This window comes from Pomacea canaliculata, unplaced genomic scaffold (genome assembly GCF_003073045.1).
Source record: "Pomacea canaliculata isolate SZHN2017 unplaced genomic scaffold, ASM307304v1 utg86_pilon, whole genome shotgun sequence".
In the NCBI taxonomy this organism is placed as follows: domain Eukaryota; kingdom Metazoa; phylum Mollusca; class Gastropoda; order Architaenioglossa; family Ampullariidae; genus Pomacea; species Pomacea canaliculata.
In genome coordinates, this window is record NW_020229213.1 from 1 (window position 1) to 21,387 (window position 21,387).

Consider the following 21,387-nt stretch of genomic DNA (forward strand, 5'->3'; position numbering starts at 1 on the left):
CTGACGCTGCTCTGCAGCTGCCAGCAACAGTAGTCAGCATCCCTGTCAGAGGTGCTCGTCTGGATCCCCGACCGGACTGCGACAACACTGCAGTGGGCGACCAGGTTGTGGTACACAAAGGGAGAAATCCTCCGTTGCCGAGGCGACCCCAGCTGTAGGTAGCCCCACATTCGTGGCAGATGACTGCGCTCTTGTGATGTCGGGTTTGTGTGTAGCCCCCTTCGCCAGCCGCAGGGGCGAGATGGGACACCCCGAGGGCGAGAGCAGCTAGAGAGCGAGGGATAACAATGTATTGGAAGGCGGTTACCCTCGTTCCCAGGACCAGCGGGAGGAACTGTGAGGCGTATGCCACCCTCAAGTCTGAGGTGTAGCTGCAGGAAGTTATGGCTTCCCAAAAACCCAGCGTTAGAAGAGCTCGAGGTCACAACATAATCTCTCGAAAGGTGACAGCAGGAATCTCCATAACGCAGAGTCAGTGCCTCCTCCAGTTCCTTGACCCCGGGCAAGTCGAGACTCGGAGCTTAATTCAACTAAAATCTTCTCGACCTAAGTTTGACAGGACCTTTGAGTTTGTGGGCGGGCATCTTATCAAAAATTTAAACGTCGTAGCAACCTCTGCAGAGATTGTAACAAAGAGCACAATATTTCGTCTACAGATTCTTGTTATTTCAAGTTTCTCTCTCCTTTCTTCTTGTGTGTTGCTGTTTAATGAAAGAGTCTAACTTTCTCTGTGTTGTGGAGTGAGTGTATCCTTTAAATTCTTTTATCAGTTACATTTCTTTAAGTATATTCATTCTCAGGTAATGACGCTGTACTCTTAGTGGATTTTTCGTTGCTTTGCCATAGAGAGTGTGAATGGTGTGAGGCAGGATGTTATTCCTTGCGTATGTTTCCTTGAGCGAATGAATGAGAGAGTGTAGACTGTGACGGAAGGGACCTCGAGGTCTCTGGATGTGTGCAGAAGCTGTACGGAGCGATTTTTCCTGGAGAGTGTCCATTGTAAGGGAACGCATCGACGGGGCTGAGCGCAAAGGATGGAAGACACGCAGAAATGAAGGTAGAGAGTTAGGCAGGAGTTTCAGTCAGTAGAATACCGATTATAAGTGAGGTATGGGCCGATAGGAAATCATTACATCTGGCTTGTGCTATAGATTGTTGATCGCATGGGCAGATCTAGATCCGGGGCTATCGTGATGGAAAGCACTACGGGCCAGCGAGCATAGGTGAAGAGAGAGAGAGAATGGTGTTTCCGGTAGGCTTAGGTCAGTGTGTTTTCTGAGTCAGAAGTGTCAGAAGTTGCGAATGGTAGGTGTTGTGAAGGGGCAATGATTTCCAGGAAAAATCTTGGTTTTAAAGTTCAAGTTATGCACAGCATCCACCAATGAGATCTGTGGCATGAGGCTCTGAAAGTAATGATAATCCAATGCGAAGTTAATTAGATAGGGTAAAAGAAATGACATCAGTGTTCGCTTTTAGACGATGCAGGAATCCTCGAGAAAACAAATAGGTTGACTCTTGCTAAGCATAGATTGGTTATGAGTGAGCGGTGAAGTTACAGTATTGGCGCGTGGGCGCTTGTCCCGTGTATCGGACCAGGCCGTGCTGGGTTACGCGTGTGCGGGGAGCGGAGTCCTTAAGCGAGTGGCGCTTGGGTTTTTGAAAATTGAATGTTAACAAACTATACTTAGCTGTTTGTTTAGAATACATTGCACTGTGGTGTTTGACTGGTTGTGATGCTGGACGTGATCTATGTCCATAAACGTGTCTATTGAATAGTGGTTGTCTAGTTAACTGTACCTTGGCGTGTTGACGTGTCAGGGGTGTTTACTTGTGCTGACAACAACGGAGCAGTAATCATCCTTCATATTGTTGAGAGGCGGGTCCTGCAATGGGATAACTGCATGCACCTAAGCAATAACGATCACACTATCATGCCATAGTCTGTATTAATTTAAAGTTCGAAGTTTGATTTGGAATTCAGACAGAAAAGCTCTGGTAGAGAGTTCGTCTGCGCAGATAAGTGGGTTATGAACGGGAAGTGGATCAGGTGCTCCTTTCTTTCGGGGAGTCTACTAATGGAAATTCAACGAATCTATAAATATTATGATAATAGTCTATTATGGCTGCATTTTTCATGCATCAACAAGACTCGAGGAGCTTTACATACAGGATGCAAGCACATTATTTTACTTATCTGTAATCTTGCAAGTCTGTTAGCACATACCGCAACTTAACCGCGATACCTGAAGACAAGGTTCTTAGTTAGTGTTGGGTACTCAGTCATTGCAAGACTATTATCATGAAAGCTTTATCTCATCAGTGCACACGTCAGCATGTCGGGAGTACTCCTGCTGGAACTTGATCAAACCAAAATGTATTTTAAGTTACATTCATAGACTTACTGACCTGTAATCATCAATTTAAAAGTTTTATTGCTTCTGAGGTTTGACATTGGGACTATGGACTCGACATAATTCATTGTTTTATGGACAGATGAATTGAATGTGCAACGACTACCCAAGGTTTTCTAGATCGATGCTGCTGTTATAGCTAATTTCAAACTTTTCTGTTCGACATACTTACTAATCTACTATATCTTCTTACAAGATTGTTTTCAAATAGCTTACATATCTTCATCGACTTTAAACAGTGATTGTGTTTTTAAACTGTAGATGTTGATGAGTCTGTAGATGCAATCCTGAAACAATTGCTATGCACAGAGCTAAACACTAAAGCTGTTCTGTTCACTCAATTTATTGTACACATACACATTATTCTATAATTTTTTCTCCCATTGTCACTCTTTCTTTTCTCTCACTCATCTGTCACTCCATTCTCCTCTCTCTCTTGTACTCTCATCCCGATTTCTGAGGAAAAAACTTTCCCTTGCATTCTAATTTTAACGTCCGTGATTTGAAAGGACACAGATATCTCTTTGGCCTCGTTCTGATAATGTCTTCATTCTAGATTAGCACGCTCAATTCTTACTTTCTATAAAGCACCTTTCGTTATGTAGATATTGCATCGCAGCATTCTGATGTCCACGTCAAATAATTTTTAAAAATTCAGAAACAGCACGTAAAAAGAAGAAAATAAATATCCTCTATCGCATAAAAATTTCAGTTTATGGTCAACAATTAAAGCAAACTTACAAATATGTGAAGATCAGTGAAGAAAAGTTTGAAGAAAATGTAGAAGATTGAAATAGCAAATCATCAAGCGACAAGAAAATCAGCGGCCAGCAACCAGGGGAGGTAATTCATATCATTCATTCAAGAATGCAATAAGCAGTTACCTCCCTTTCTCTTTTTCATCTGTAGCACGAGCATGTAAGATGAATGTCAAATGCGTTTAGTGAAGTTTTGTGTGACTGTTGGTTATGTTACTGCTTGCTGCACTGTTTGTCATTTGTTTCACAGTGTATATCCTTGCCAGGTGCACGTAACCATGCAGCAATCTTCCAACCTAGCAACCTGTCGTGCTTACATGTTTGCATACATAGCATCTCTTCAACCTTTTACAGTGATACCTCGGTTCTCGAACGCCTTGACTTTCGACCAAATCGGTATTCGACCAGGAAATTCGAGAAAATTTTGTCTTGGAATCCGAACAAATATTTGGAACTCGAACATCCGAACGTCCGAGATGAGCCGAGTTGAGCCGAATGGCGTTCATTCAGCCCAGCGCGCCTTGCTTGCGTCATCAGTGTGAGTGCAGAGAGAGAGAGAGTCACGTTTTTGTGGAGAGAGTCATGAAATGTGTGCAAAATGGGCAGAAATCGCAAATTTTGTTGAACAACATCACCCTGATAAAGTTGTAGCAAATAGAGCAGTTAACATTTTTAATGACAATGTTATGTCCACTTTCCGCAAAATTTTGCAAAAGGAGAAAAAAACAGCAAACAATTGACAAATTCTTCCGTAAAGAAATCAGACAAGCAACTGCAGAGCAAGATTCTGATTTCTCCTCAGCAAAAGATACGAGAACAGAACACCCGAAGAGCAGTTACCTCTGTTTTTATTGAAGAGGACTCCCCTTCAAAACAATAATCCCCCTTTCCTCTCCTCCACATTCATTCCCTCCTGCCATAAAGTTTGGTACAGGTACAGTAAATGAAACACAATTTGCTGTACTGTACTGTACAGTACATTTTATTTTTTTTGTTTTAATAAATACACTTTTATTTCTTATTTCTTGTTGAGACTCATGTTTTTCTACATATTATATACAAATTAGGCCAGTAAATAGGCATTTTCTGGGGCTTGGAACGAATTAATCCAGTTTCCATTATTTCCTATGGGTTTCATTGCTTCGGTTCTCGAACAATTTGGTTCTCGACCGTCCTCCTGGAACGAATTATGTTCGAGAACCGAGGTATCACTGTATTTGATTTCACTTAGTAGTTGTCTTCATTCACGAATGATCAGTGGTTTTGTCAAATAATTTTTTAATTTTTTGAGTCATTAAGGTAAAAGGTTTTAGTGCCCCTCTGAAAAAAAGACTGGTAGGGAAACTGTATGTCACTGTTTACTATTAAAACTTATTGCAGGGAGGGCGCTATTTCAGTTCCTTTCACTCATCCAATCGTTCACATTCAGTACAGACCAGAACAACAAAAAAGTTCGTGGATTTCTTAGTAGTAGAACAGGTAAAAAATGTTTCTTTTTCACTCTTGTGTAAGCTTGTTGAGACAAGTACTTGAAGTAGTAATGAATACTTTTGTTTGACTGATATTTCTACTTGGTCCTTTCCTTTACTGCTCGTTCAAGCCGTGTTGGAGTACTCACTTGGAAAATATATTTTCGACAGTCTTTAGAACAATTCACCTTTCGTTATTTTGTTTTGCGCGAAATACAGAGAGAAAGAAATGCTTTTTCTCTACTGATGTTTGTGTTTGATCTTTGGAAACAGAAAGCGAAGGTAAAACAATCATAAAGAAACGTTAATTTAAAATATAATGAATTTGTTTTAAAACATAATATTTTGTTGTCGAGATGATAATTTACTAGTTTCCTGTGCCTATGATTAAAAGAAGTCGTTAAAAGGAAAGTGAGGCGTATTATGTAGACTCTGCGACAGTTGATTACAAATAGTGAAATGACAATTGTTATTGTCGTGTCTCCACCACAGATCATCAAAGTTTTAAGCCCAAACACAGAACAAAGAGGAAAAACTGACAAAATACTGAGGTTGTTGTCGTTTACCTTTGACAGCACTATCTGTGACAAAATTGCGGTAGATGGCCCGCACACCCCACCTCTAAAAATAATATAAATATACTCACACTAGTGAACATGGAAACAAACTTACATTTATCAATGTACTCGCATTTTGAAGGCGTTATTTGAAGTTATCAACTTTCTTTTCATCCAACCAATCGCCAATATATATGGCAAAGAAAGTTTTCGGTAAAGGTAAGAATTAAATTAAATGCAGGTGAGCTTTCACTCTATGAGACTGTTTAATGGAGTGTGGTGTCTAGAACAGCAAGTAAAGTATTTTAAGTGAAGATGTTTTCTACTCAACTCACTAACTTATACTCACGGCAAAACACTCTGAGCTGCTCCCCAACAAGCCAGCTTCTGTCTCTAATAACTGGCTCGAAGTTAAATTGTAATGGCTGACCTGCAAATGATAGCGTGGACTGGTGTGTATCTCTCTTCCTGGAAAAATAAAAGCGAAAGTAAAATTCTAAAGCAAAAGTGCTTGACATTTGAAATGATAAAAGTAATCAAGTGATTAGACCCTGTAACGAGGGGTTCAGAACTACCCTACAGACCTTAAAAGTGGGAGGTTTCTATAAAAAGGATATTTCTGAGCTTCAGAAATAAAAAAAATGCTGTGTGTATTTAGCTCCCTTCAACTGACATTGTCCACCACTGTTACATAAATGCAGATCACAGAGGGCGAGTTCAAATTTGAGTTGTTGCCATGCAATAAATTTTCAATGATATATGGCTGTGTTATGACTCAGTTTACTGTTCACAACTTAACCTGATTTGAAGTTTGTTTCTCTTGTTGTGAATCTTTACTAGATAAACTTAACTGTAATTACCAAAACAATAAAAAGTCTGTTTACTGGACATTAAAACATTTTGCACATACATACTATGATCGTATGCGTATGACAATAATTCAAGTGATCTTTTTCACAATTTGGAAATAATCAGTGCCTTAGATGTTCGTATTCATATATTTACCTGTTTTTCGTTTTATCGCCTCTCAACTGTACAGCAAGAAAAAGACCCAAGACAGTCTGTAAAGATCTTTTATTACTCGTAAATATATGTTTAGTCTCTCTCCAGTAAATCATCTATATTTCACATCCAGAGGTAAGAAGGAGGAGGTCTTAGAGTCAAATTAAGGGTAAAAATTGTTTTTTTCAATTATATTTGATTCCAAGCGACGGGCATCTATATGTAACTGTTTGGTGTGGAGCTACACGGTGTAACTCCTAGTCGCTTAGTTCTTTGCCGAGTCAAGATGTTTACTTAAGAAAAAGACTGTTTTAGCAGACTTCAGAATAAACAACTTTTTTATTTATGGGGGAAATAAGGAGATTTAAAGAAAAAAATTGCCACCTATATTGATGTTTATGTTGGTTTTTAAGGAAACAGATAAGAAAAGTTAAACGATGTGACGAAGAAAATGACGGATAGGTCAGAAAGTACATATTGACAACGCATGGCATAACGAAGAGCTGCTTTGAACCCTGAACCGTCCCTTGTGCTCCTGATCTCTCAGTTCTTGATACAAGTGGCTGTAGATGAAGGAGGAGCTCAGGAGACTGGCATCATTCATCAACTGTCGTACAGTTTCTGAAGGACAATTTATGACAAGGTTGGCCAGCCTCAGCTATTTCTATGACCCGACACTCAGCACTGCCAACCACTTCTGTTGGACCCTGGTCCATCACAGCAGGCGACATGTACAACAGCCGTCAGCAGCATCGAGGCCTTCAACCTAACGTCCACATACGTCAGATGTGTGAATGAAAGGGAGACAACTGCCTTCAGACGGCTTGATTGTTGTTCGTTGTGAAGCTAAAAGGACTACTTAAAGATTTAAATTGTCGAAAATATGACAATCATATGTGAAATAAGTAATTTTTAGAACGGCTTTCAAGGTTTCTGTTGGCAAGAAAAGCAAATCGTGCTGCGGTCGTCACCCATGGAAAACAAAGATTACAAACAAGTTTTGAGAGTTCTAAAACTTTTTCTTCCTTACTCTTTCCTTACTCTAGGTTTCTTCTTCGGCTCTGAAAGAGGAGCATTTAAAATTCTTCTACTTCTACCATGTCCAGTTTTCATCTCATAAAATTCCAACAGTCGCGATCTTAGGACGTCACAGGTCATTATAGCTTGCACATGCATGATGGATTAACCTACATGCAAACAGTTGAAAAGAAGACATTTTGCCCTAGTTATTCTTCCACGAGTTAAGTAGTGTAATACGGTCTTCGAGTTACAATCTGCTTCGCCAGGAAGTAGCGGGTCTACAGCAAAGTAGCTGCTATCTTGACTGAGTAAATCTTTTGAGATTTTACTTTCTGGGATTTCTCGCGCCAGGGCAATTTTCTCACCTTGTTCGGGAATAGAGATTGCCTGGATTGTCCTGATCTCTTGGTCTGCTACAGAACAACGCTGCAGGATGTTGAAACACTGACTCGCATCAGATGACCTGAACCCAAAACAACGATCTGCGACCTTCTGAACCTCCAGCTTCGTCTGCCCTTCAGCACCAATGACCGGCGAGATCAGGCTGGAAACATATTAGTTTTACCAATTTCACTTTCGAATGAAAATTTATCTTTAACACCCTGAATTAAAGCCGACCGATAAACCACCATAACAAAAGCATATTTTTTAAAATATTTGAGCAGGAAAATATTAAACTGAAGTCGTCAGACGGATGGTGAATTTCTGTAGCAAATCTATGAAGACATTCACTATTTACTGAGTTCCCTCTTGGCGACAATGATTAAACTTTGTTTGTTATTAAGACACACACACATATTGAAAGATATCTATATAGATGAACTGTAGAGAAGGACTCTACAAACCCTCTTATTTCTACTACAACAAAGTTTCTATTTGAACTACTATTAATAAGTAGTATGTCTTGCTTACCGTCTTAGTTCAATAAGTCTTTCCAAAAAACATGTGTCAACAATTTGAGTCTGTATCTTTTCATGGAACCTTCTGCTTCTATTTTAATTGACTGATTGGTAATGTCTAAAGTATTAGACAGTGGAGAAGTCCTTCCGTTTCCCACTGGTCTACTCGTTCGGGAATTCACGATTTTCTTTTGGAGCTTGAGGAAAGATCGGCACATTGTTAGTTTCGAGGCAGATGTGTTGGTTATATAAATACATTTAGTTTCTTTGCTTTTTTTGTTGTTTTTTTGTTGTTTTTTGTTTTTTTTACAAATGTTATTTAATCCTGCAATATTCGTCAGAAACATTTATAATGGTCGGCTGTACTATTCTTGTCATTGATAATTCTAGAAACAACTCAAATATATTGAAATTTATTATTTACTGCATTATGTATGATCTGACAATGGTCGTCATGTGTTACAATGCAGCTGTTTACAGAATGCAAAACAAGCATTTTACAGCATTTTCTGTCCCTAGTCTGTACATATGCTGCAAGTGGACTTGTTGATGCTCTGACTGTCGTCATGGTTGATAAGATATTAGTCTACACATCCACACTCCAATGATCACAGTATGTGCGTGAGACTACATCAGCAGAACATGTTATACTGACTGCATACTCGGATATAACCTTCCACAACGATTCATTTTAACAGTACACTGCCAACATTTGGAAAAAAGACATTGTACACAAGTTATTCTTCCATTTGTTATGTAGCACCTCTTCTGTAAGCATTCCTCCTAACACCCTTTCCCATAATGCTAGTCCTTTTTCACATCCTTTTTATTTTTTTTTTTAATTTTTTTATTTAATTATTATTATTTTTTTATTTTTTTTTGCAATATCCTGTTACTCTCAGCTCTTGTAATTTTGTTCCTCTTTCTTTTCTGTATTTGATTTTTAGTCTTCGTTCAGTACGGTTGTTTATTCTTTTATAGTTCGTATATGTTATTTGTTTGTTTTCCTGTCCCTGGTTGTAAAAAAAACCCCATAGCTTTGCTTAGTCTGTTACCTTCATAAATAAAGCTTCGTCATTTGTCATTCTCTCCCACAAACCCTCCACCTGATCAGTATACATGCATTCGCCAAGCACACGCTTCTTAAAATGTTAAAAAAGTTATAATTTTATCTTGCAAATTGCTTTCCTACTCTCGAAACGTATTTAATTACAAAACTTTTCTAAAACGATTGCTTCCCTGTTAATTTCTCATCATCGCTCATGTTTCATCTTGTGGACTACTTCCTTGCTGCTCAGGTATGTCTAACCAAGGGAGCTCAACCCTGCCTGTCTCTGCCAGTCCGCGAAAAAGTGTTGCCTCCCTTTAATTGGAATTGCTTGGCTACACGTGCAAGCTATGATCGCACAAGGAGAAGCGTAGGCCGCCATATGTTTTCTCAAAATTATCAGCGAGGTCACGTGGGCAGGTTTACGAAATCCAAGGCAATCGACGAAAACCGAGACAAACTTTTTTGCGGAAAAAAACGACGATAACTGAAGTCAAACCAAGGTTTCACTATTTCGGAAATCAGTGCTGCAAGACCAGTCTGTGCAGCTACGACTGGCACGACAGGCGCCTTTCTAAAGGTATGATGTTAATTAATATAAAAAGAGGCAACTTAGTCCATACATTCTCTTGGTAGCATTGTAGTGGTTAAAGCACGCTTGTCAGACAGAAGGAAAACATTCAAAATAGTTGCTACTTTGTACAAACACATCAAGCGCAAGCCGTAGATGAAAGTGTTATTCACTTATCATACTTAATCATCTGACCACAGCACGCCTGCTGGTATGTTCGTCCGTTCGTGCGTGCATACATACAAACAAAGCCTTGTTTAAACTGAGGAACACAATCTTCGGTAAAATGATAACTAATCACTAACTTAAGCATCGTGAGATAAAAGCTACTTTAATTTCTTGCAAATATTTTGTCGTGTAATAGTCACTCACCTGTACGGTTGACCAACGAACTGTTCCTGTATGAGTGAGCATAGTAACGTCGACACACAGACTATTTCTGACGCTTACTGCATCGATGTCATCTAGTCATCGTCCTCTTACACAACCAATCGTCTACACCCAGGAAATACAGATAGCAAGGTATTGACATTCCGTGGAACCACAGACTGGTAAGAGTTTATTTTAACTTGGTGAGACTAATTACTGTAAAAGCGCTTCATGTCGAGAATAATAAATAAAGTCGCTTTAGTCAAGATGCTGTATGTAATATACTCACAACAGGATCAGGAAAGAAGATTTCGAGCTTCGCTGTGGGCTGTCCCTGAGCAGGTTCCATTCCGTCCTGTAGTGTGGGTCGCAGGAAGAGAGTAGTGATTGAAAATGTCAGCGTGTATTGAGATTTATTTCTCCTTTTAAAGGTGTAGTCAAGGTGACAAGGCTATGGCGGCGGTCCAAAATGTTTGAAGATTATATTTAATTATTGCAACACAAGAGTAGCACATGAGCATTAAAAGGAAAGCGAAAGTTCACATTTAAAACGAAAGTCAGGTTATAAATTTCTACAGAGAGTAATCATTATTTCCTTCAATAAAAGGTTCACATCTACCCTTGTTTCTAGTAACGACCGTTCGTTGGTGTCTGTGAAATTGAAATTAAAATCTTTCAAAACAACGATCTCATTTTTATGAAGTATATAATGGATCATAATACTGTCTGCCGCTTTGTTTACATTGGAAGAAAGAGTAGAAGTGGGGAGTAACCTGGAAACTAAGAGGCAGCTATGTCTACCTTCTATGTCAAAAGGACAGTTGGGGGCGTTGGTTCGTGTTTTGTTGGAGCATCGTTGTGAGCACGTGCCTACACGGTAGTCATAACGCAAATACGTTTTATGCAGGTATTAACGACACGAAACCCGAAAAGAAAAGTTAATCAAGCTGCACCATTCTACACAGTTATTTCCCTTAGACCACAAAATTATTGACTGTCACTGCAAACCAAAAAATTTTTAAAAAGTAAAATAAATGAAATAAAATAAGCAAAATGAGTAAAGCAAGACTACACGTGCAGAGCGCTTGACACCGAAGGAAGCTATCATATTTTCAATGCATCATAGCTATTTTTCCATCGCCATGAGTAATGTTCATTCATTTCTACTTGATGTGTGACCGTTTCAACCTACTTCCTATCGGAGAATGACAGTCTGTGTTCCGTTCATGTCAAAGGCTTATTTTTCAAATTTTACCTCCTGCCATTTGGATTTACAAAAAAAAAAAATGTTGACTGTTAAGATGGTTTGCAGTAGCAGGGCGTAATTTCTGCTGATTTTATACATTTTTTTAACAAAGGGTAGCAAGCGCTCTCTCACTCATCATTTTGTTGCGAATGAGATATTAAAATTCCCTGTAACTCTAAAAAAAAGTTTTAGGTTAATACATGTCTATCATTATCATCATCATCACCATCATCATCATCATCATCATCATCATCATCATCATCATCATCATCATCATCATCATTATTATTACACGAAGTTAAGAAGAAAATAATAAAAGTATATAAGGAGATTAACTTACTTTGGATACTTGTCCATTTAAATACCCATTATCTGTATTATTTTTATCTCTTTGAAGTTTTCTATTAAGTCAGATGTACGAAAGCTAGATTCTAAAGAGAGGCTCAATTATATTTCTGCAGGTTTTAAAAAAATAAGGCAATGCCAGCAACACCAGAAAACTCCTGGCAGTTTCTATGCTCTGAGTTGGTCGGAAACCCTAACCCAGAGTTAGTCGCCGACCTTCCATGGGTGGGTGCCCCGATGCTGACCCTGCCTCCCCTGACCTCCGACCAAGAGCTCCCAGTCGCAAAGCCTGTGTGGATGGTCCGTGTGGCTGCACCCGACATGAAGTTCGAAGACAAGCGATTCGCATCCTTCGACCGTTGTTCATCCGTTCCTAAAGGCTTGTTTATCACGAGGTTGGCGGAGCAAGGTTACTACTTCGATCAACGCTTGGGGAAAATATTGTGTTTTTGTTGCGGGCGAGAGCGAGAGTCCGGCCACACCCACACCTGCCAGCCAGCGCGGAATGAGTTGAGCATCCCCTTCCTTCGTCAAGCTCTGCACCTACAGCAAAGGACGTGCACCACGACCGTCAGCAGCAGCCAGCGACATCGTGCACCTAACGGGTGCTTGTCCAAGGGAAGCAGAGGCCTGTAGACATGGTAAGTTTGGGTGCTGCTGGTTGTCAGGTTAAAAGGTCTTTATAACAGTCACACATTTTAGAAAATGTGATGTAAATGTGTCTTTTTTAGACATCCACGCATTTGACAATATTTGTCTCTTAAAAAATATTTCAGTAGGTTTGGCGTCGGGAGGGGTTGACTGGACAAAAAGACAAGAACCGATTTCCTTACACCGTAGTTGTGAAGGCTGTAAATTAATAAAAATTATAAAATCATATAAATAATTAATAAACAATTATTTTTCAATTTTAAAAAAACTGCCTCATCTCACCAAATGAGCCCTTGGGAAAACATTTTAAAAATAGGTGGTGTCAGCAATCTGAAGGAAAATTATCTAAAACCGTGAATTATTAACACGTATGCTACACGTAATGTAAACACTTTGAAAGAGGTTGAGATTAAATTAATAGCCAGTGTTTTACCTGCATTTGTTAGGTGCACTGTTACCAGCAGCAAAAGAAATGATAAAATTTTAGACAGCCATGCTTCAGAAATATGAAATAATTCCCTTTTCTCTATGTTTTTAGACACTCTTCATTTATCGTTTGTTTGTTTGTGCGTGCAGGTGCTTTGCAGTTCTGGGAAGACAACTTCTCATCCAATGCCAAGTATCTAGATGGCATGAAGAGAAGAAAACATCGTCTTCGCAGGATCTGAACAGCGCCACCACCTGAAGCAATCCATCACCTGGCTGCAACTTTCTCTCTTCTCTCTCTTCCTTTACGGCCGCACCTCGACTATCTTGCCTCACGCACGTGGGCGATCGTCGTCCTGATAGTGATGTAGTCTGGGTAAGCTGTCATCGCTGGTCATCGACAGTTATCGCCTACAATATGGCGGCAAGATGACTGGGGTACAGTGACAAACATACCACGGTATGGGGCAGGGTAGGCGTGGTGCGGTGTCGCTCTTCTTAAATGTTTGCTGCTTTGTTTCTTTCTAACCTCCATTGTTGTTAGAAATTACAGTGAATTATTTTTTTTTTTTGTAGATTAGTTTTTCTCACGATTTGAAGTGGTGTACTTTAAAAACGAATGTTGCTGGAGTACATGCTGACAACGTGATGATAATACTTATTGATGGTAATTTCTATATTTTAATTATGGGTTTTTGAGTGCATATGGCATATTGTTCTCTGATTAATATAACGGTAATAACTTAGGATGTGTTGTTCTAAATATAATAGAGACCTTCAAACCAACAGTATTTCAGTTTGATCAACTGAACGTGCGACTGGAATGTGACTTGCACTAAATACTTCAGTTCTAAATTTTGTGTCCAGTTGCTTTACAAAATAGTTCATAAGTAAGTTGTAGTTGAATAGTCACTCGTGGAAACTATCCGTTTGTCAAGTTTTACTCACATTCGTTAACTGAAAATAAACTTCATTAACCTTTAAGCTTTAGAGAAATTATAGCTCGTTATCATTATCATTGTAATGTGCAGTAAACTACGAAAGATTGTACAAGAATATGCACACACATAGTCAGATACAAATTGTCATAGCCTTCTAAAACTTTACCTTGTAAAGATGTTTTAAAAGTTAAAAAGATTTGCCATGTGTCTGTTGTTTGGCTGTTGGAGTTACGCCCACAGCTGCTCTGACTATAATTGAATTTTGCAAGAGTAACCCAAAAAGATCGAATTCTACTCGGTATATTGTTCTTTTAATATTTGTACGTCTGGACTTAGTAGGGGAGATAGCTCTTGTCGCCATCATGACAAAGATTTTGTGGGATGATTTCCCTTGGACCATGTCGTGAGAGAACACGGAGCAAGAGATTCCTTGCTGAATCTTTGGTGTGACAATGTTCTGGTTGTTTTTTTGTTTTAGTAAGATTAAAGAATGGCACCGAGAAAATAAATGTGTGAGCGTGTTTGTTCTAAAGGATTATTTAGAAAAGGGGAGAAAAAAATGATAAAGCAGACTTGAAAGCCAGAAAACCGAGGAATGAAGTCCTTGGAACCTGGTGTGGTAGAAAACGTGTGAGTCGATATTCTGGTTGTGTATTTTACTCTGAGCGAGACTAAATGTTGTGTTTACGATAAAAGCAAATTGAATAAAGAATCTTGATAACAGTACAATAAACTGTACACATTATGCACATTTAAAAAGCTTGAAGTAGTAATTGTGTGTTGTTTAGTAGCATCAAGTAGTAACTGCCTGTTGTGTCTTTTATGTATCGTCACTGCATACTCAAGCGCGCACAGAAAAAAGAAGAAAGAAAAGGATTAATAAAAGAAAACTACAAATAAATGTCGCGGCAATCTTTCAACTGGCCTATACATAAAGAAAAAAGAAAATTCACGTTCGCATAACGATTTATTATAATAAATTCACGTATGTAAATTCACCGGTATTATAATAATTTTCTGGTAAAACACTGATCAACGCTAAAGAGCATTTGGAAGACAACCTGTACAGGTGTTCTAAGGAAAAGGGAACGAAAACACGAGGAATGGATGACTCCAGAGACCTGGGCAAAGGTTGAATCAAGAAAGGGACTGAAACTCTTCCCAGTGCAACAATTGGCCAGGGATCATGTTGCTGTCCATCCCCAGCAAAGTTCTGACAAGGGTAATACTAGAGAGACTGAAGAAGGCACTCCCTTTATATAATTTTTTTGGACTTTGAGAAGGCCTTTGACAGCGTAGACAGGGACATCATCTGGAGGCTGATAATCCACTATGTTATTCCGCTTAACTCATAAATATTATCTAGGGCAGCGGTTCTCAATCTGTGACGCCCCCCTGACGAACAAAGGTACGTCCGCGCACCCCCCCTTAGCCAGCAATGTAAGCTTATTTCACTAATACCGGTATCAGAAACTTTTTTAAAAGGACCACCTTCGCGCCCCCCTTGTAAGCATGTCGCGCCCCCCTAGGGGGGGGGGGCGCCCCACCGTTTGAGAACCGCGAATCTAGGGGTTATATGAAGACTCGCCCAGCCAAGTTATCCACAACGGCAAAACTTTTGTAATGAAGACCGGTGTAAACAGGGTTGCATATTATCAGCGACAATCTTTCTAATGGAAAAAGACACGATTGTGCGCAAGAAAACCCAAGAAAATAACATCAGTTTCCAGAGGACCTTCACCAAACAGCTAGAGGACCTGCACTTTGCAGATGACATTAATGTCCTATCTCATCGGCAGCAGCATGCACAAACCAAGCTAAGCTAACAGAAGAAGCAGAGAGAACTGGCTTAAAGGTCAATGGAAAGAAGGCTGAAGGCGATAAGAATCAACAACAAGCAGGAACTCGCAATCTAATTTCAAAGAGAGAACATCCTGGAAGCAGACCACTTCACGTGTCTGGGAAGCTCTGTCAGCAAGGACGGTGAGTGGATGATGGACATCAAAAGGCGCATCAACAAGACCCGCATCTTCAACGCCAATGTGAAGGCAGTCCTACCTAGCGAGTGACAAACACCATCAACAACAAGCTTCAGACCTTTACCAACCGAGGCTTACTCCATATCCTGGGAATAAGGTGGCCTGAAAAGGTCTCCAACAGCAGCCTCTGGAAAAGAACCAACCAGAATGTCACTAGCCAAGACATCACAAAGGGCAAAAGGGGCTGGATAGGACACACCCTGCATAAACCAGCTGACACCATTGCTAAGAAGGCACTTGACTGGAACCCTCAGGGGAAAGGAGAGTTGGGAGACCAAAGCAGACTTGGAAAAGAACAGTAGAGAGCGAGGCAGAGGACGTCGGAACCACATGGGCCCAATAGAGGGGGGAATGTCCAAAACCGGGTCCGCTGGCGAAAACAAACAAACAAACAAACAAACAAACAAACAAACAAACAAACATGTATTTCATTAAATGCAATAAATACACATTAATATTTAACTTTCCATTCATGTTTTAAACGTAAAAAAATTACACCCCTTAATCTAATCACAATATCACATTTCCCATTTAATCCGAGAAGGTGAAAGAGACAGGTACAATAAACAAACAAACAAACAAAATAATCAGTTCAATCGACTGAATCACAGTCACAAAAATTTGTCATATTCAATGTACATTACACAACTTTTTTACAGTGTAGTCAGAACACGTTCTGATAATCTGCACTCACCGATGGAAAAGGTGCAACAGCCAATCAAAATGAACAGAAAATAACATCCCACCAACTGTTTCACCTTCATTATCCACCTACATCTTCATTTCACTTTATAGGTTGGGGAGAAAAAATTAAAATAGACACAACAATCTATTAAATATTATGCATTTTTGCTATATACAAAATAATATAAATATATTTTAACGAGCGTAGGTGTGTGTGTGTGCAAGTGTGCGCCTGTGTGTGTGTGAGAGAGAGACATACAGACACTGTGAACATCGATTTAAAAATGCGGGGAAATGTAATTGTGTCAAAGTACAGATTTTTGTTATTAAAAAAATACTAAAATACGCAAATGAGTTAAATTTATGCAGCATCGTGAGAAGTGACACGACATCATACACAGAGTCCATCTCATTCACACGAGATCGTCACAGCACCACCTGCGGATGGCAGCACCTGAGAACTGATCCCCTCATTCACCTCACCAGTGGTTCGGGGCTCCTGTGGAATCTTCCTCCTCGGCGACCAGCTGGACATGGCGCCGGAGCTGAAGAGCTTGCTCTTCTCGGAGCAGGGCAAAGGGCACGTTGTGCAGGTGTCTGGTGCAGTCAACTCTGTGACCCCAAGGCGCATGCCCACAGTTGTAGCACCGAACCCTCCGGAGGAAAAAATCGTAAAAGTATCCTTCCTTGGCGAGTCTGTAAATCAGAAGTTGTCAAGAGATTTGAACATCGTCCATGTAACGAGACCTTTATCTGCTCTCTTGTCTGTCTGTCTGTTCATTTATTGCTTTTCTTTATTTTCTCTGTTTTTCTTTCCAGGAACAGATGCTGATTGTACTCTTACCTGCATGGTGATGACCGAGGGGACCAGTTATTCATCCAGTCATTCATGTTGAGTGAAAAGGTTCCGTATCGTCGGCGCTCCATATTCATGTCAGTCGACTGACAGTTGCTTGTCTCCGGTATTACCATAGCCGAGGGACGGGAGTCTTAGAGGAGTGTCAATGTAGCTAGACTGTAGATAAGAGAAGAAACTACAATTGTTAAAAATAGACAGCTTTGTGTTATTTTTGCTAATAAAATAGATGAGACTCAAGCTTGCTTAGACTTGTACCTGTTGTCACCTCAGCCTTAAAAAAGTCCACAATCTTTGAGTACTTTCATTTTTCTATCCGTTCTATTATTTTTGTACAAAATCATTAAACTCCTCCATTCTTCACCCTCCTACTCGCTGTTGTAACTGCAGCACAGTTTTGAGAGACTCGCTATGGACCTTTTCCTAATGAGGTAGCCTAAAGACATGCGCAGAAAGCAATCAGTCCTGTTCAGACCTTGCGAACATGGCTGAGACACATCCTCTGTTTGCTCTTGAAATCTGCAATGTGTTTCCAATATTTCGTTCAGAGATAGTGAAGAATTTAGTTCTAGAAGCTCGGCAAAGCGCGATCATGGCCGTGGGTACAACTATTTCCCCGAGAAATAATATATTATATATATTAAATATTCAACGTGCGGGGTAAGTAGACAAGCAGCGAAGTGAATGTGGGATTGTGATCGCAGCTTTTTGTCTGAATGTGCGGTATGATTACAAAGAATTAAATTTTATTATATTAGAAATATATTTTGACATATCTTTATGTAGATTTTGGTGAGGGAAAATTAATTTTAAACAGTGGAAGTGGAAACTTGCTTTGTTTACATTTGCGGTCTTTATCCCGGCTTTTTTTAAACTTGTTTATTGTTGTGTTATATGAGATCTTTTATCATTTGTGTCTGCTCCTGTCATGCTTTTTCTATTTTTCTGTGCATATGGATTTATCAGATTTTAAAAAAATCAATTGCGCCGAGTCCCTACAACGACTGTTGGCGAGCAACATCTCGGTTAGCGACGGTGTAAATTTTCTTCTCATTAAAATTAAGTAAAATTATTGGTAAAAAAAAGGCATAGTGAAACAAATAAGTTCATAGAAGATATAGAGAGAGTATAATATTTTTTTTCTAATGATAGCGAAACTCGTGGTCTTTACAAAGTGGCGACACTATCAAGCATGCATGGAGATGCACAATTAAAGTAATAAATCGAAACATAACTTACCTCTAACCTATCAACCACCTAAAGTGTATCTCATACAATTAGACAGTTATAGCAATTATTTTTCATAATTTAAGAAATAACTATGATAATGTTTTCATCATAGCAAGTACTATCAACTTGAAATTAGTTTCTTGTCTCAATCAGTGCCACAAAATAATGTCTCGTTGCTCCTGTACTTGTGCTTATGGCCAAAGTGGACTCTGTGGACATGTCACTGGCTTGCTTTATCATCTGACATTATAAGACAACAGGAACAAACTATATTCCTGATGTTTTCTTGCCAATGAAAAGGACCGGATGGGACTATTTCTGAGTAAAATACTTGTTACCGAGTGTTTCTCCTGCTAAAAAAAATAGAAAATTAAGAAAAAGATTTTCCAGCAGGTATTACTTATTACAACACCTACATCTTACATTTTTATTTATAGGATGCTGCAAAACCATCACTGAACCAGACGTGGCACATCTCCAGAGGAGAGAAAAATGGGGGAGGCAGCGGATGAAATCAAAATCCACAGTTTTAAATGTGACAAGAAGTCAGATAAAAGTACCTGGACGAACGGGTGGAATGTTCTCGAAAATCCACGGACGCTACCGCGCGCGTGTATATGGGAGGAATGGACTGCAACGCGTCAGGGAAACGGTTGTTTTACCTGAGAAAAATATGTCAGACCGCAAGGTGGCGGGAAGGGATTTGTCGGACGATCTCCTATCTCGGTGACTTCTCGTCGGAGAAGAGGTGCGTGCGTTGCAGCAAAGCAAACGGTGCCGCGGGTGTCCACAGTCTGAAAAGAGAAAGGCTGGTTAGTCTAATCCAGTACAGTTCGGTTCAGGACTTTTTGTCCACTTAACCCAATCAAATCCAGTCCAATCCAGTTCAGTACAACTCAGTTAGACCGGCCCAGTCAGTCCAGTCCAGTAAGTCAAGTTCAGTCCACTCCAGTCAGAGCCCTCCAATCAAAATCAGTCCAATAAGTCCATTCAGTCCAGTTAAGACCAGTCCAATCCACCTCAGTCGAATCGTCCAGTTTAGTCCAGTGGTCCAAATCAGTTCAGTCCAGAAAGTCCATTCAGTCCTGTCCAGTCCATTGTGTTTCCGCGCAATGCTGGCATAAAGCTTCTTGACTGATACCCCGAGACAGATGATTGAAGCCCCTTGACTTCCCACTTGGCCTGTAAAGGTCCAAAGCCGCCAAATACAGCACGGCTGCCAAAAGATCAGTTATCAAAATGAAGTTCCTGTTGAGATTTGTATCACAGCCTTCTTCCTTCCCCGGACACTTGGAATAAGAAATTGCATCAGAGAATTAGGCAGCGACCAAAGCAGTGCCCTATCTTGTGAGACTGCCTGTGAGTCATATTATGAGTTATTTTGGGTTGACCTTTGTTAAGAGGAACCCATCGTTCCATCATGCACAGTTAAGGGTTAGCGGTAAGAAAATAAATAACCGTTGAAAACATTTTCGACGCCCTGAAATTACAAGATTATCCATGTATTGCACACAACGTTCGCCCTGTACAATTACTATGAATAGCTCTGTACACGTGACACGGAGACAGATACCAAAAGCCCTGGCTTAACTAGACAAAAAAAAAAAAAATTAAAACACCTCGTAGAACCTGCCTTATTCACCTAATATATATATATAACTCGTCAAAGTAAGCGTATATACAGAATGCAGTGCAAATCAAGAACATCGCCCTGGAAATTTTTTGCAGTCCAATTAGGTACACCTGTCCCGGTGACAGAGACAAAATAAATGTAATCATCGTTGGACTAATAACATAAACAGAATACTTGTTACCCCGAAAATGACTTTAGTTGGAAGCGATTTATATCCAGCAATAATACCAAACATAAACACCAAACACGGCAACAAGTCTCCTATCGATGTAAAAGTGAAAGGTAGATATCGATATAAAACTCAGTTTTTAGACTCACTCGTTCTTTTCAAAGTTGATAAAGTCGCATTCAAAGCACAACTGCGAATGGTCCTGCCCCAGCCACCCTTCTGAGCAAGTTGACTGCTTTGCCGGAGTTCTTCGCGTTGAAGGGTAAAGCCTATACTGTACTTCTCATCCTGAACCGGATTTATACCGCAGCCCGCCACGCCAAGGGTTGCAAAATGTGTCAACAGGACCCGGAAATGATAGACCCAGGTACAAACGTTCCTCATGTTTAGGGGTGAAACCTGGACTGTACTTATCATCAAACCGGATTTATACCGCACCCCGCCACGCCAAGGGTTGCAAAATGTGTCAACAGGGCCCGGAGGTCATGGCTTCAGGCCCAAATAAATAATTGTACCTCCTCCAGATCATTTTTTGGGGTCAGCTTGTCATCAGGTGTTTTCCCATCCTTGTTTAAAAATGTCCTGGTGAAACCGCATTTTAAGAAAAGCCACGCTTGATGTCAACGTGTTGAACAATTATCGCCCAGTTTCCGATTTGTCTTTTCTCTCAAAGACCATACAGAAAGTAGTTTTGACACAGCTCTGGGCCTACTTAGAAGACCACCAGCTCATCCCCCATGCTCAGTCAGCTTATAGACCTTTTCACAGTACTGAAACTACTTTAATTAAAGTGACCACCGACATTTTATCTGCCCTTGACAGTGGTGATGTTTCTGCCTTAACTCTACTGGACCTGTCTGCTGCATTTGACACCATGGACCTCTGCTCCTTCATAGACTACACACCCTCTACGGGATGTCTGGACCTGCACTAGCGGGTTCAATTCCTATCTCACTGATAGGACACAGGTTGTGTTTGTTGATGGTCAGACATCTCGCTCTGCTCCACTTTCTTGTGGTGTCCCTCAAGGTTCAGTACTCGGCCCAGTTTTGTTTATTCTGTT

General features: G+C 40.0%; 1 protein-coding gene and 1 long non-coding RNA gene across 2 annotated transcripts; both read right to left on the reverse strand.

Moving 5' to 3' along the window:
• Positions 1-2,270: 2,270 nt before the first annotated feature.
• Positions 2,271-8,937, reverse strand: LOC112556044. The gene is made up of 4 exons (XR_003097602.1): positions 8,130-8,937; positions 7,583-7,761; positions 5,545-5,663; positions 2,271-2,357 (listed from the first exon to the last, which is right to left on the reverse strand). It is a non-coding gene; the product is annotated as an uncharacterized LOC112556044 (long non-coding RNA).
• A 7,408-nt stretch (positions 8,938-16,345) lies between these two features.
• Positions 16,346-17,546, reverse strand: LOC112556046. Its single transcript, XM_025224657.1, has 2 exons — positions 17,281-17,546; positions 16,346-17,132 (listed from the first exon to the last, which is right to left on the reverse strand). Exons 1-2 carry the CDS (start codon positions 17,406-17,408, stop codon positions 16,916-16,918), a joined length of 345 nt encoding a protein of 114 aa, XP_025080442.1. The 5' UTR covers positions 17,409-17,546; the 3' UTR covers positions 16,346-16,915.
• Between the last annotated feature and the right edge of the window lie 3,841 nt (positions 17,547-21,387).

Bases quoted from the DNA above. Each gene is read 5' to 3' on its own strand.
- LOC112556046 (XM_025224657.1), bottom strand. From the start codon at position 17,408: ATGGTAATACCGGAGACAAGCAACTGTCAGTCGACTGACATGAATATG. The intron at 17,133-17,280 runs GTAAGAGTACAA...TCTGATTTACAG, and splicing joins CCTCGGTCATCACCATGCAG to ACTCGCCAAGGAAGGATACT.